At 43.8% G+C, this 13,751-nt stretch overlaps 1 protein-coding gene across 4 annotated transcripts; it reads left to right on the top strand.

Annotated features, from left to right (window-relative positions):
• Nucleotides 1-1,806: 1,806 nt before the first annotated feature.
• Nucleotides 1,807-12,858, top strand: FAM118A (family with sequence similarity 118 member A). Of its 4 annotated transcripts, XM_063153939.1 has the most exons (9): nucleotides 2,493-3,681; nucleotides 5,056-5,111; nucleotides 5,678-5,739; nucleotides 6,347-6,599; nucleotides 7,822-8,043; nucleotides 8,582-8,710; nucleotides 9,463-9,748; nucleotides 11,362-11,394; nucleotides 12,636-12,858. In XM_063153939.1, the coding sequence occupies exons 3-9, from the start codon at nucleotides 5,729-5,731 to the stop codon at nucleotides 12,731-12,733; spliced, it is 1,032 nt and encodes a 343-aa protein (XP_063010009.1). In that variant the 5' UTR covers nucleotides 2,493-3,681; nucleotides 5,056-5,111; nucleotides 5,678-5,728; the 3' UTR covers nucleotides 12,734-12,858. The 4 variants fall into 4 exon arrangements, with proteins under 4 accessions (XP_063010006.1, XP_063010009.1, XP_063010008.1 ...); XM_063153936.1 differs by lacking the exons at nucleotides 2,493-3,681; nucleotides 5,678-5,739 and adding an exon at nucleotides 1,807-2,049; XM_063153938.1 differs by lacking the exon at nucleotides 5,678-5,739 and having other exon boundaries at nucleotides 2,493-3,658.
• The last annotated feature ends 893 nt before the right edge of the window (nucleotides 12,859-13,751 follow it).

Below are 13,751 nucleotides of genomic sequence, written 5' to 3' on the forward strand. Positions count from 1 at the left end.
ATATTTTATAAGAACTCCTGTTTGTGTGTGTGTATAAAAGCATTAATCACTTAAATTAACAATGTCATTTTTGTTCCTTCCTGGAAGATTTTCTCATGTGCTGTAAAAATGGGGGAAAACAAGACACAGGTAAGTCCTATCACTCAGCACAGCTTTTCTGCAGTAAATCAGTACTTTTGTTTGGCTGCACATAAACAGCCTTACTCTCACTCGGCAGGGATACCTAAATTGTAAAGGCTGTAAAAACAACTTCTCAGGTTCACATAACAAGCAAGATGAGGAACTGTCTGGTCTCCTGTTCCAACCACCAGACCTTGTACATCCTCCATGCTCATGCAAGTTACAGTGATTACATAAGGACCAAGGAAGGAATCAGTAAGTTGAGTGAAAATTAATAACTAGTGCTGGAATTAGCTCTTATTACCAGGCAGAAAGAAATAGTGCTTGTGGCTTGACTGTTTAATTATCTTTTGATCTTATTTTCTACATAAGCTAATGACATAATTGCTAAATAAACAAAAGGGAAAGGATCAGAACATCCTGTGAGCACAGATGGAGCATACAATGTTCACACATTTTTAAGATATTAAATTAATTTAATTTTAGCAAGAGTGTCATCAATCTCTGAGATGAATAGGTATTTTTTGCATGCTCATTGAGGCTCATGGAAGGCTGTGGTATGAGTACAGGTTTTGGTCTCTTAACAAACTTCAGCTACATTGAGAAGCAAACTTTCTTGTGTAAAGTGCATGTATTTTATGGTTGGCTTTTCTCAAATATTAAAATGAATGTTATATGTGTTGTGTTAGAAAGTAATGCTGTATTAATTCTCTTAAGTGCTGTATTAAATATTGTTTTAAGTTATAAAAAATGTTAAAATAGAAACTATGCTATGTTAGGATACTTTTTTAAAAGAAAGGACTTGCAGCAAGATAGTAGCCACAGGACACCTAAATCTTTCAGAGAAAAAGAATTTATTGCCCTCTTTTCAGAAGAAATAAACTTCTTCCTGTCTCGAAGGTGCTGTTAGGATTCAGAGGAAGAAATTGACGATGACCAGACAGAATCCTGTATTTGAATGGAATTTATGCATCATGTATGAAGTGTATGAATATGCAACAGGCTGTTGTTTTTAAGGGTTAATCTTCTGTTAATAGGTGTCCTTTTTCGGGCTCATGCTGCCCAGAAAAAGGTACCCGGCTGTCCGTAACTCTTTGTCTCTATTGTCTCATATTGTCCTAATTCAATTTGTCCAAATTATTATTACTCTAATTGTATTACTATTTTTATAACAATTTTTATTACTATTAAACTTTTAAAAATTTAAAAACAAGTGATTGGCGTTTTTCACATTTCTGCTCTGTTAGGGAAATTTCTTATTCTGACAGGGCCTCACCACCCTCACAGCAAAGAATTCCTTCTGCACATAGCCTTGAAAACCCCAGTTATGGAATTAAAACCAGAGAATTAGGCATTTTCAACAGAGTTTTGCAACAGGAATTTGGGGGTACAGGTCTGTTACAGCCTCCTTGGGCACAATTAGAGCCTTTAGTTATCTGACTGTAAGATTTAAAGCGAGGCGCTTCAAAGGGAGGGGGAACTGCTGATGGGAAAAAAGCTGCAACTGAGCTTTTTTATTGTTAACCAAACACCAGAATAAACCATGCTGAAGGACCTGGTTACACTTCGGCTTTAAGATATTAAAAGCTGGGAAAAAAAAAAAAAAAAAAAAAAAAAAAAAAAAAAAAAAAAAAAAAGAGAGAGAGAGAGAAGGATTGGAAGTGGAAGAGGAGGAGGGAGGCGCTGTGGGTGCTGCGCTGTGAGTCGCTGAGGGGAGCCGGGTGTGTGCAGCGCCGGGCTGCGCTGCCCTGCTCTCCAGGCAGGTTAACGTGCCCAGGTGGCCTGTGCCACTGCTGTCACTGCTGTCCCAGGTGGCCTGTGCCACCTGCTGTCTGTCACTGCTGTCACGGCCTCACAGCACCGCGCCTCATGCACGATGCCCCGGCCACCCCCGCCAGCCCCACCGTGCCGTCAGTAGAGCCGCACAAGGTAACGCCGCCGTCTATGCCTGCTTTTATTTATTTATTTATTTATTTTAATTTTTCGTCACTGTAGTGTTTTTCATCTCTAACATCTCTATCGCCAATACGTTTTCAGAGCACCAAATGCTTAATACGCGGGTTAGCCAGGTCGCTTTCTGCTGCTGTGCTTGACACAGACCCGCAGCTGGGCGCTCTTGCCTCTCAGGGGTTTCTAGTGAGAGGAGCCGCTCCCATGCCCCATCCCAGACCGGGACCTAGCGGACAGACCCGCCGCCCACCCTGCTGGGGATTTGAGCGGAACGGCCGCGATTTGGGAGCAGATTCTGATCGCAATCGGCATTTCCGAGCTGTGCGGAACCTCGGCGGCGGGGTGGCTGTTTCCCGGGCGGCGGGAGGCTCGGCTCCGCAGTGCGTCCGGGGCGCTCCCGGAAGCCGGCCGGCAATTGAGAGCGGCGGGAGCGGCTTTCCCGTCCTGGCAGCCGGCAAGGAATTGGGAGCGGCAGGAGCGGCTGTCCCGGCCCGGCAGCCGGCAGGGAGTTGGGAGCAGCTGCCCCGGCCTGGCTCTGAACCCAGCAGCCGGCAGGGAATTGGGAGCGGTTGTCCCGGCCCAGCTCCTGCTCCCGGCAGCAGACAGGGAATTGGGAGCGACTCTCCCGGCCCGGCAGCCGGCAGGGAATTGGAAGCGGCTGGCTGTCCCGGCCCTGCTCTGAACCCAACAGCCCCCAGGGAATTGGGAGTGGCTCTCCCGGCCCGGCAGTAGGCAGGGAATTGGGGGCGGCTGTCCCGGCCCGGCTCCTGAACCCAGAAGCCCCCAGAGAACTGGGAGCGCCTGTCCCGGGCCGGCATCCGGCCGGGAATTGGGAGCGGCTGTCCTGCCCCGGCTCCTGAACCCAGCAGCCTCCAGGGAATTGGGAGCAGCTGTCCTGTCCCGGCCCGGCTCCTGAACCCAGCAGCCGGCCGGGAATTTGGGAGCGGCTGTCCTGCCCCAGCTCCTGACCTCAGCAGCCCTCAAGGAATTGGGAGCAGCAGGAGCGGCTGCCCCGGCCCGGCTCCTGAACCCAGCAGCCCTCAGGGAATTGGGAGCGGCTGGCCCGGCTTGGCTCCTGCTCCCGGCGTTGTTCGTGGTTCTTCTCAGCGGGAGCTGGCGGGCTCGGGACCGGGCATTCCTTTAGGGTTGAACGTTTTAGGCTGTTTTCAGCTATCAGAGTGTCTGGGAACACTCGCTTTGTTGAGTCAGCGCGGTGACCCGGAGCTCCAGCCGGTGAACGGAGCTGTTATTTCACCGATAAGCCCGGAGTGTGCAGGGCAGGAAAGATGCGAGGTTAGAAGTTGATCCGATGTCCCCTCGCTGTGCTGGGAGTAAGGAGCCAGCTCCCATCCCGGCTGCCGGGCATCCCACAGTGAGCTCCCAGTTCCAGGGGAAGCCAGGTTGGCAAGCGGCTGTCCACGCCTGCGGTCAGGCCCGGAGGATGTCCCGGAGCGGCTGGCAGCGCTCGGAGCACCGGGAGATGTGACCTGCATCCCCCATCGCAGCCATTCCTCGGTGGGATCGCTGCTCCCGCTGCGCCTTCCCGGAATAACTTCGGGAGCTAAAAGGAAACAGCGAGGCCTGAAATGTTGGTATTGACAGCAGCCCGTGGTGAGATGTTCTTATTAAATGTGGGGATTTTAATAAAATTATAATAATATTAATAAAGCTTTTTTGAATGGGGTTATAAAATAAGAACTGTTTTTTCCACAAAAATAAGTTGCGCTCTCTTGCTGTCTTGTTTTTGCATTGCGTATTTTTTGGTTTTGCGTTTGTTTTGTACATTGTTTTTGTATTTTGCCTTTTGCACTCGTAATGTTCCCATGTATGAAGGGGACGTGTTTTAGAGGTGATTATGGTGACACTGGGATGGTGGCCTTGGTGATCCAGAAGGTTTCTGCCAGCCTGTGTGATTTTGAAGTGCTTTGCCTTAAACAGATTATTGTCCTGATTTTAGGATGTGCTAATGACAACAGTGGGGGCACCTCCATAGGGTACAGTTGGTCAGGGAAGGGAGTACAGAGAAAATAAATATTACAACAAGAAAAGATTTTTCTGCCTTAAAAGACACCCTGGGTGCATTTGCTGAAGACATCTGTGGGGTTTTTTGTTTGGGTTTGTTTTGGTTTTTTTTTTGTGGGTTTTAAATTTTTTTGGAGGGGGGCTTGTGATGGTTTTTTGTTTGTATTTTTTGGTTTGGTTTGGGGTTTTTTTGTTAGTCAAATCATCTCCAAACTTGGAGCTTCTTGCTTCCAAATTAGTTTCCAGCACATGAATGAGAGAGCTGGCAGCTATCTTAGGAGCCCTAGGCTCTGGCACAATGTTTATTTAGGGGATTAGGGACTGCAGTTTGCCATCACCATCACCAAAAACTGTGTCTCAAAGCCAACCAAAAATTACATTCTCATAAAAAAATAAACCCCTGTAATGAAATTTGGGGCTTTCTAAGTAATGACCCCATAGCCAGTTCTCCTGCCAAGACAAAGTCTTTCCTGTACTTCAGGCATAAGGCATAATAGGTGATACAGAAATAAGTTATTTTTTTCTCAGCAGGTATTTTAAATAAAATCTCTCATACCTTGCAGTCTGGTCCTGTAGCCAGAGGGCTTTTTGTGAGCAGGAAATAAAAGCAAGAAACTCATTAATTGACTTGTAATGACTTTTAGTTTTAGTGGGAGTGACAAATTTTATCCTGAATTTAGACACAAGTGTTTTTTAGCTGCATGAATAGCTGCATCTCTGTTACCCAGTCCTGTGGCATTTGGAAGCTCAACTGGAGTGTGCTGGGTTTGACACTTGTCCTTTGGCAGGTTTGTTTCCATCAGTGCCTGGCTTCACTGGGACGTGACACATGGAGCCTTGATATTCAAACACTTGGTTTAAGGAATAAAGAGAAAGAAAATCAACAGTAATTCATCTGATTTTCGTTTTGGCTTTTTCTAAGGTAGAAGCATTAAGAACTCTTTTGCTTTTGGTTTTATACAGGGCTCAGAGATGGATTCACCAGAAGGGGCTTCCATTAGAAGTGAGCAGAAATACAGGTAACTTTATTAGAGTTGATACAAAACCATCTCTTAATGAACATCTGAAACCACAGTGGGAATAAACTACTGAATATTGAATACAAGAACAACATCATGCCAGAAAACTTGAAATTATCCCCGGAGCTAGTTCCTTCACTGACCCAAGTACTTCTCTCACTCACTCAAGTTATTTAGTGAGGAGTAAACAATAAGAGGAAAACATTTGGGCTAAATGCAGCAGGAAGGCATGGGGGTATCAAACATATTTTATTTGTAGGCACTAGCTGGCAGCCATACCTGCATGTTTAGTGCTTTGCCTGAGGCCATTTCAAGTTGACCATTATAGTTTGACCTGCATAGTTTCAGATGATTGTGAAATAAAATGTGTTAATCATCTTTATTACCATGTTGCCAGGAACTGAAAATCTGTAAAGGCTGTTTGGACAGTCAGGGGAGTTCTGGGTTTCTGTCCTGCTGAAATCCTTGTTTGTACAGAGTGATTTTGCTGTATGCATTTTCACTTATTTGCTGAGTAATCATGAAAGGCAGATTTTCCTCACATTCCTCTGTGCTGGTTTTTGCAGAGACTGTGGATGTAACACCAACACTCCTCTGAGAGGGATCTGTGGGTAGTAATGTCAAAACAGTGAGTTGGATGAACCCTTGATCTGCACCAGCATGGCTGCTATGTTCACATATCCTACAGTGTTCAGAAATGAGAATAGAATAGTCAACTTTTTCTCTGAAAAATACTGAAAGTTTGTTTTCTTGGAATAGTGTGGCTTGTCCCTTTGAAATAGTTGTACTTCTTCTCTATCACATATGTATTAGTTCAGTCATTGGACAATCTTTTGCCTACTTTTTTCAAAATTTCATTGGAAATGGTGTTTGGCTTGCCCTGGAAATTGGCAATTATCAATTTGGATCTCAGAGATAGTGGTGATTTGAAGTTGTTGCCTTTTTTTGGCTGGCATTAACCATTTACCACATTTATTTGTCTGAAATGGCAAAAAGGCATCAAGGCTATTTGTTGGTTTGGGGGAGGCCATGAGCTTCTGTGGCTGGAATAGAGGAGAATGTGTAGGAGTGGAGAGCTGTTGTGTAGGAATGGAGAGCTGTGTTCCTGCAGGTTTGTTGGTTTTTTGGAGACACTTCCATGGCTCAGGTGAACTTGTGGAGTCGGTCCCTGAGCTCTTCATGCAAGCCAGGAAACGCGCTGTGAGCAATGAACGCTTTTCTTTTCTGTGTTTAAGGAAATTCCTAAAAAGCCTGATAAGAAAGCAGCCTCGGGACCTTCTGCTGGTGATTGGGACGGGGGTGAGTGCTGCCGTGGCCCCAGGAATCCCAGCACTGTGCTCCTGGAGGAGCTGCATCGAGGCTGTGCTTGGAGCAGCTGAGCAGCTGGAGGTGCTGCACCCCGGGGATGTCGCTGAATTCCGCAAGAAGGTGGCCAAAGAGAGGGACCTGCTTGTGGTGGCACATGATCTCATCAGGAAGATGTCACCAGTGAGTATGTTTGTTACCTCTGTTCATTTCTAAGCCTACTATGTGGTTATGTTCTAAGGGAACATTTCTTCCAAAGGTTGATTTTTTTTTAATGGTGAAAATAGAAATTTTGTGAGTAATCATATTACTGTAAATGCAGGGCCACTGATGAAGGAAGAAATGATGAGAAGGACTACATCTTATCAGAAGGCTAATTTATTACTTTACTATATTATATTAAAGAATACTAAACTACACTGAAGAATACAGAAAAGATACTTACTGAATGCTAAAAAAATAATAATGAAAACTCATGACTCTTTCCAGAGTCCCGACACAGCTTGGTCCCAATTGGCCCTAATGAGGCAAAACAACTCACAGCAGAATCCAATGAAACAATCCCCTGTGGGTGAACAATCTCCAAGCACATTCCACATGAGCACAACACAGGAGAAGCAAATGAGCTAAGATTTGTTTTTCTTTTCTCTGAGGTTTCTCACTGCCTTTCAGCTTCCCAGGAGAAAAACCCTGGGCAAAGGAATTATATTCAGGGAATGTGAATGCCACAATCACACAGCACATTGTACATGTTGGGGAGACTAAAAAAATCCCTGGGTTTTAGTATAAGTTAGCATTCATCAGAATTAATGCAAACAGGAGTCCTGACTATTAAATATTTGCTGTAATGTTTTTGAGATTGAAAGAGGAATTTCTAGATCTGTGGCTATAACTGGAGAGACCCTGTAAGTACAGCTAGGCCTTGATCCTGCTGATGGCCTTGGGGCCAAACATTGTGAACACCCAGTGCAGATCACTCTTCCCTGAGGGCAGGCTGTGCATGCCCAGTCTCACTCATCCATCTGAGTTTCCAGAGGTTTTCAGTATTAAGACCTTTGCCAAGTATTGCTTCTAGTTTAAATAATCTGGATGACAGACATAGTGCTAAATGTAGGCTGGGGTGAGCCTCTCAACAGCTCTAGTGTGACAGTAAGTCTGCATGTGTTCATAGCAGATTTAATCATATAAAGTTTTATCAGCCAGGAATGAAAACACAGAAATTGCTATCCTCCCCCAATCCCTCTTTGTACTATATCCCAGGGATATTCAGGATATACTGAATAGCTGAATACTGATAAAATACTGGTGTGTGAATCCAGGGTGAGTTAATTTTAGTGTTCTATTGTACTTGTATTACAAGCTCTCTTGAGAAACCCAGACAACTGTTCCTCTCCTCTTTCCTCAGCGTACCGGGGACACCAAGCCCAACTTCTTCCAGGATTGCCTAATGGAGGTGTTTGATAATTTAGAGCAGCACATTCAGAACCCTGTGGTTCTGCAGTCCATCCTGAGGCTCATGGAGAGAGGCACGATGGTTCTGACTACAAACTATGATAACCTGCTTGAAATATTTGGTCAGCAGCAGGGTAAACCCATGGAATCTTTAGACCTTAAAGATAAGGATAAGGTAGGATGAGAGCTGTAAAATTATTAGACTTAATTTATGACAAGTTGGCACATAAGCTGCACTGAAAGATGTTTTCCTGTTTAATGCCCAGACATTTCTTTTACATATCTCTTTATTCTGAATAATCTGGTAACAGTTACCAAGGAGAATTTCAGTGACATGTTTGCCAACTGGAAAAACCCACAAATTATTTAACTTGTGTAAAGTCATTGTTAAAATGCCAAATCGAATTTCACCTGGCTGGTAGTTAATTTGCTGTTCATACCTTTCTGTCAGTGCTGCTGGAACTTGCTCCTTGGTTGACTGGCTGTTTAACCCAAAAAGCCAGAGACAGCTGCTGTGTCAGCCATCACCTCTTTGTAATTACTAATTACACAGCTCACTTTAAATCATAACAATCTCTTGCTGTAGGAAAGTGCTAAAGGAGTTGTTTCTGCTTTAAGTGGTTTTTAAGTCAGTTCAGCTGTATAGTTTTGCAGATTCATGGTGAGTGTGGTGTATAATAATAAAAGGATGTATCTTGCATGATGTGCTTTAGGTTCTTCAGTGGGCAAGGGGCCATGTAAAATATGGAGTTCTTCATATTCATGGCTTATATACAGATCCCTGTGGAATGGTGCTCGATCCCTCAGGATATAAAGATGTTACTCAAGATCCTGAAGTCATGGTTTGTATGACCTTTAAAATTTTGACTATGTTTTGCCAAACAGTTTTCTTGTAATCACTGCAGACAAGATATCTAAGGTTCTGTGGGATCATATAAATTAAATACTTGGGGACCAGAGGAACTATTCAGAATTATTCAGGAAGATGCCTCTGTTGCAAGGGCAGTCTGTGCCCTTGGCTGTGTAAATCACAACCAAACCCCTCAGCTGGAGGTCACAGTTTGTGTTTATCTCTGGAAAGAACAGGAACCTCAAAATACTGGACACCAGGACAAGGATTCATCATCATATGATTGCTAGGTTTCTAGGGGTTTAAACCAGTACCAGGATCCTGAATTAATGTCATGTTAGCTGTCATAGGAAGTCAAACATTTGGTCAGGAATACTCATTTTCCATATTTAGAGGTTGATTTACAATATTCTGTCACCCCAATTCTTTCATTTTAAATTCCGTGTCTGGCAGCACTTACATGCCTATTTAAATTAAATGGAATGGCTTGGGCTGGAAGGGACCTTAAAGATCATCTTGTTCCTACTCCCATATTTGTATTATAAATTTGTCCTTTTTTATGTGTAGGAACAATGCCTTTGAAATGTCAGTTTGGCCTGGTCCTAAAACATTTGCTTTTTTCAAGTCACAAATGAGGTTCTGCTCCGCTGAACCTTTTCTGGCTGATTGTATTTTAAAAGTTCTGACCTTGGCTTTTGCCTGCTGAAGTAAATGTGGCTCTTCTTTCTTTCTGTTCCTTCACAGGAGGTTCTCCAGAACTTGTACAGAACCAAATCCTTTTTGTTTTTGGGCTGTGGAGAGACTCTGCGTGACCAGATATTCCAGGCTCTTTTTCTTTACACAGTAAAGAACAAAGTGGATCTAGAACATTACATGTTGGTGCTTAAAGAAAATGAAGACCACTTTTTTAAGCTGCAGGCAGATATGCTGCTGCATGGAATAAAAGTGGTGTCCTATGGGGACTGCTTCCAACAATTCCCAGAGTATGTCCAGGATCTGACTGCTCAAATCTGCAAACAGAGAAGTCCAGGTAATGTGGCCTCTTCACCAGCACAATCTGCAGCAGGTCCTGGGCAGTTTTCCCTGCCTGAACTCTGCAGCTGATCCAAGGCACTCACCTCATGTGCAGCTTTGTTGCTTGTGAGGGACATGTGGCCAAACTGTAACTAGATGTTTTTTATTTAAATCTGTGGATTTCAGGGGTCTGTGGATTCTTGCAAATTTAATCTTGAATTCTGGATTTGTGTCTTTGTTAGTATTTGGTAAAGATGTTCACTTAATATGTATTTATGATGTGAACTACTTAAGCTTATTGAGTATTACATTGTCAGAAATCTGACTTGTCAGGAAAAGAGATTAAGAGAATTGAGGGGATTAGCTGGTGGGATAAGCTGGTTGAGCCACAATATCTGACTGAGCATAGAATGGGAAATTTAATCACTGCATCCAGTAAGTGTTTGGCTTAGTACCCTTAGGGTTGTGAAGAGAATGAAGAGAAACAACAACTGTATGTCTAAGGAGAGAGATTTCTTTAATGTTTTCCAAACAAGGACAGTTCAGTTTTGGTTTATCCAGAGAACAGAGGAAAATAACTAAATGACCTTGGGAAGAATCACTATTTGACAGCTCTTCTATTTATCATTTCAGTGAAACTGTTTTGTCTAAAATTATTCCCAGTTGCTGCATAGGAGGAACCTTTCCCTGAAAAGTGTGTGTCCAAATTAATATCCTGGGTTTTGTGACTTGGTGAATATTCCAATTAGACTGCATTATGTTTTTCTTTCCATGAAGGGTAGAAAAAATATTTATCACACCACTGAGGTTTCAGGAAGTTTGTCTGATTTGCAGCAGACTTGTAAGAAGAGGGACCTTACTCAGATTTGAAAACCTTGTGATCTCATTTACAAGTCAAGATCCCAAACAAACCCATTTTCAGGTGTGCAGAAGTGCTCTGTACGTCACCCAACTGTCAGGATTTGGTTTTTTTGTGCCTATTTACAAACTCTATCCTAAGATGTAGCAGGGGGAGTTGTTAAGAGGGTTATATCAAAGAAATGAGAAATGCAAAACCAAGATAAGCCTGATGCAGACCGGGGACTACAGGAAAAGGAACACAGCAAACCACAGGCAGCCCAGGAATCCTGGAATGCCTTGAGGACCAGTTCCTAGGAGAGGTGAAAGAGCCCAACAGAGGAGAGGCTCAGCTGCACCTGAGAACAGGGTTGGTAGTAACCTGAACTGGAGTAATCCTGTCCTGGTGGAATTCTCAATCTGTTAAACCATGAATGAAGTTGCTTAGCCATATGATTTGAAAAACTCTGTCAACTGGGGAAGTTCCCACTGACTGGAAAAGAGGAAACACAACCCCTACTTTTAAAAAGGGAAAAATTGCAAACTTGGGGGATGTAGGTAAAAAAATGGGCTGGATGGTCACCAGGCTGGACAGGTTTAGAGCAGCCTGGCATAGTGGGAGGTGTCCCAGCCCTTGGCAGGAGGGTGGAACTGGATGAGTTTTAACATCCCTTCCAACCCAGACCATTCTGGGATTCTAAATACAACCTTGCTGTTTTGGGATGGTGCATAAAAGTGTAAAAACTTCCTGGATGCTCCTGTGTGTTGCTGATGTCTCTTACGCTTCTCTAGATGCTGACCGGGTGGACAGCACAACGCTCTTGGGTAAGTAATGTTTTTATTTTTACAGAAAGTTCCATTGTCCTACCCACACAAGAAAATTATTTCCAAAGTAATTAAGTGATTACTGTGCATTTAGCTCTGAAAGTTTGCTGAATGCTCTTTTTTACTCTCTGGTTTTCTTTCTGCTTAGCAGCAGGTAACTAATGGCCTTTTCAGGTCTATCAAATGACAAATTATTACCTCAGAGTACTCTGGTGAATGCTAGTAACTTTTTATTTACATTTTCTGGAGCTTTTACATGCTAACATCAATGAGATTTTTGCCTTAGATTTCCAAATACATGTTTCTGTTCCAAAAGCCTCCCTTAAGGGGGTCAGGAAGAGTGAATCTCAAGGGTGTGATACTGAAGGTGATTTTACAGCTGAGCTGTTCAGGTTGCTCTGTGCTATTTCTGTGAATAACCCAAGCAATAATACATTCCAGTTGATGGAGAAGATCTAGTGAAACAACTTCAAAAGGTTCCACTCCTGAGAGCTCTGTGCTGCTGCAGCCAACATCAGAGTTGTATAGAAGTATCATTTGGTACTGCATGTGAGGGCCTTGGGCAGTGCAGGAGGTGCAAACCCTGCTCCTGACCAGTCAAAAAGCACACAAGCTCCAAGGCACTTGTGTGCAAGTGTAAAGGCAGAGATTAATTTTGTAATTCCAATGAGATTTTAAACTTACCTGTCTCTCAACTAAGTTCATAAATCCCAACTTCAATAAGTACAATTAGGCAGTACAGAAACCAAGAGTACAATTTATTCCAGTTCCTCTTAACATTGCTTTCAAGTCCTCCTTTACTAACTTGTTTGCATCATCTTTAGGTAGTTTCACTTTACTCTCCAGTTATGCTGTTTATGTACTTCCAACAGCAGCTTACACTGAGGATTTTTGCTGCAGACTTCAGGGATGGCTCAGGTTAGGACCACTGGGGTAATCTATTTCAGCCCTCCAGCTCAAGCTGGGGCCTCTGAATAAGGGATCCAGACTCAGGTGTGAACTTCACAGGTGTTAAATTAGCTGTGGCAAAAGGCAGCTGAGTCCCTGTTGTTTGTGTCAGTACTAGAGATCAGTTTTGGGGGAGAGCTTGAGCCCAGACATTTAGCAGAATCCAAAGATGAGAACCTTGGGGGGAACCAGGATTGTGTTTATCTTGCTAGCTGGTGCTTAGAATAAAAAGTACACCAAGCACATGGATATGGCAATATTAATGTGTTTCCTTTCCCCCTCTCTCACCCCAGGAACATCATGTGTGGACTGTGCTAAAAGGAAGTTAGGAGAAAGTGGCACTGATTCTCCTAAGAGGATCAAAGAGTCAGATATGCCCACTCTTGAATGAAAAAACTCCAGACACCAAAGGCCCACCCCAGAAGCTTTTTAACAGTAGGTGTTTAACATCTGCTGCATGGAAAGTTTTGAGATGGTATTTTCATGATTTTAAATTGAATAAAATTGTACATACTAGCTTTCTCTCTTCTAAAGCCATAACTGTGTCATGTGTAAAGCTTGAGAGTAAAATGAGTCACTCCCCTGGCACTGCCAGACCACTCAGGGAGGACCTGCAGGGTCAGACAGAAGCAGATGCAACTTCTCTTTGCCTCTATGTGAAGCACTGAACCAAGCTCCTCCTCAAGTGAAGCTACCCAACATTTGAATCTGTCAAAAGTGCCTTTGAAATAGAGGGGTTTCAGTTCTCCCATCAGCTGAACTGCAGGTGGGTTTCTGGATTCTTGCAGGCTTCAGTCTCTGATCCCCAGGTCCTGAAGAACAGTGCTGTTCCACATTTATGGAACCACAGCACAGTGACCCACTTGCTTTCCACTTTTGGCATGAGGATTTGTTTTTTCCTTTGATCACCTGGGGAGGAAAGACTGGAACACTGCTGCATCTGCAGGAACAAGACTGCAGGGCTGGCACTCCCTGAACTGTGGAAATGTTTTAAATATTGCAGCATCACAGGTGGCGCTGCCTTTGGTTCAGCAGGTCTTTACCCTCCTGTCACACAGCCACCTCCTGCAGCTGCTGGGAAGTGCTGCTTTGGGAAGTGCCCATTCAGACTTTTGTGGATCCTGGTGATCAGCTCAGAACCTGTGCACCTGTTGTTTCAAGCCAAGCAAAATCCATCACTTGCACTGAGGTATTTATGACCCTCATTAGGGTTTAAATAATGGTAGTAAAGTCTTGCAAATCCTTATCACAAGGATTTGATTTGGGTCCACAATAGGAAATGCCATCCCTCCCCTTGGTAAGGATGAGCTTACACCCAGCACTGGTGACTTTTCCCTTGTAGACACTGCTGAACTGGAGCTTGTCCAGCAGCCTCCTGAGGGCCATCTGCTGTATCCTCAAAAGCAAAG

Source organism: Melospiza melodia, chromosome 4 (genome assembly GCF_035770615.1).
Source record: "Melospiza melodia melodia isolate bMelMel2 chromosome 4, bMelMel2.pri, whole genome shotgun sequence".
NCBI classification, from domain to species: Eukaryota; Metazoa; Chordata; class Aves; order Passeriformes; family Passerellidae; genus Melospiza; species Melospiza melodia.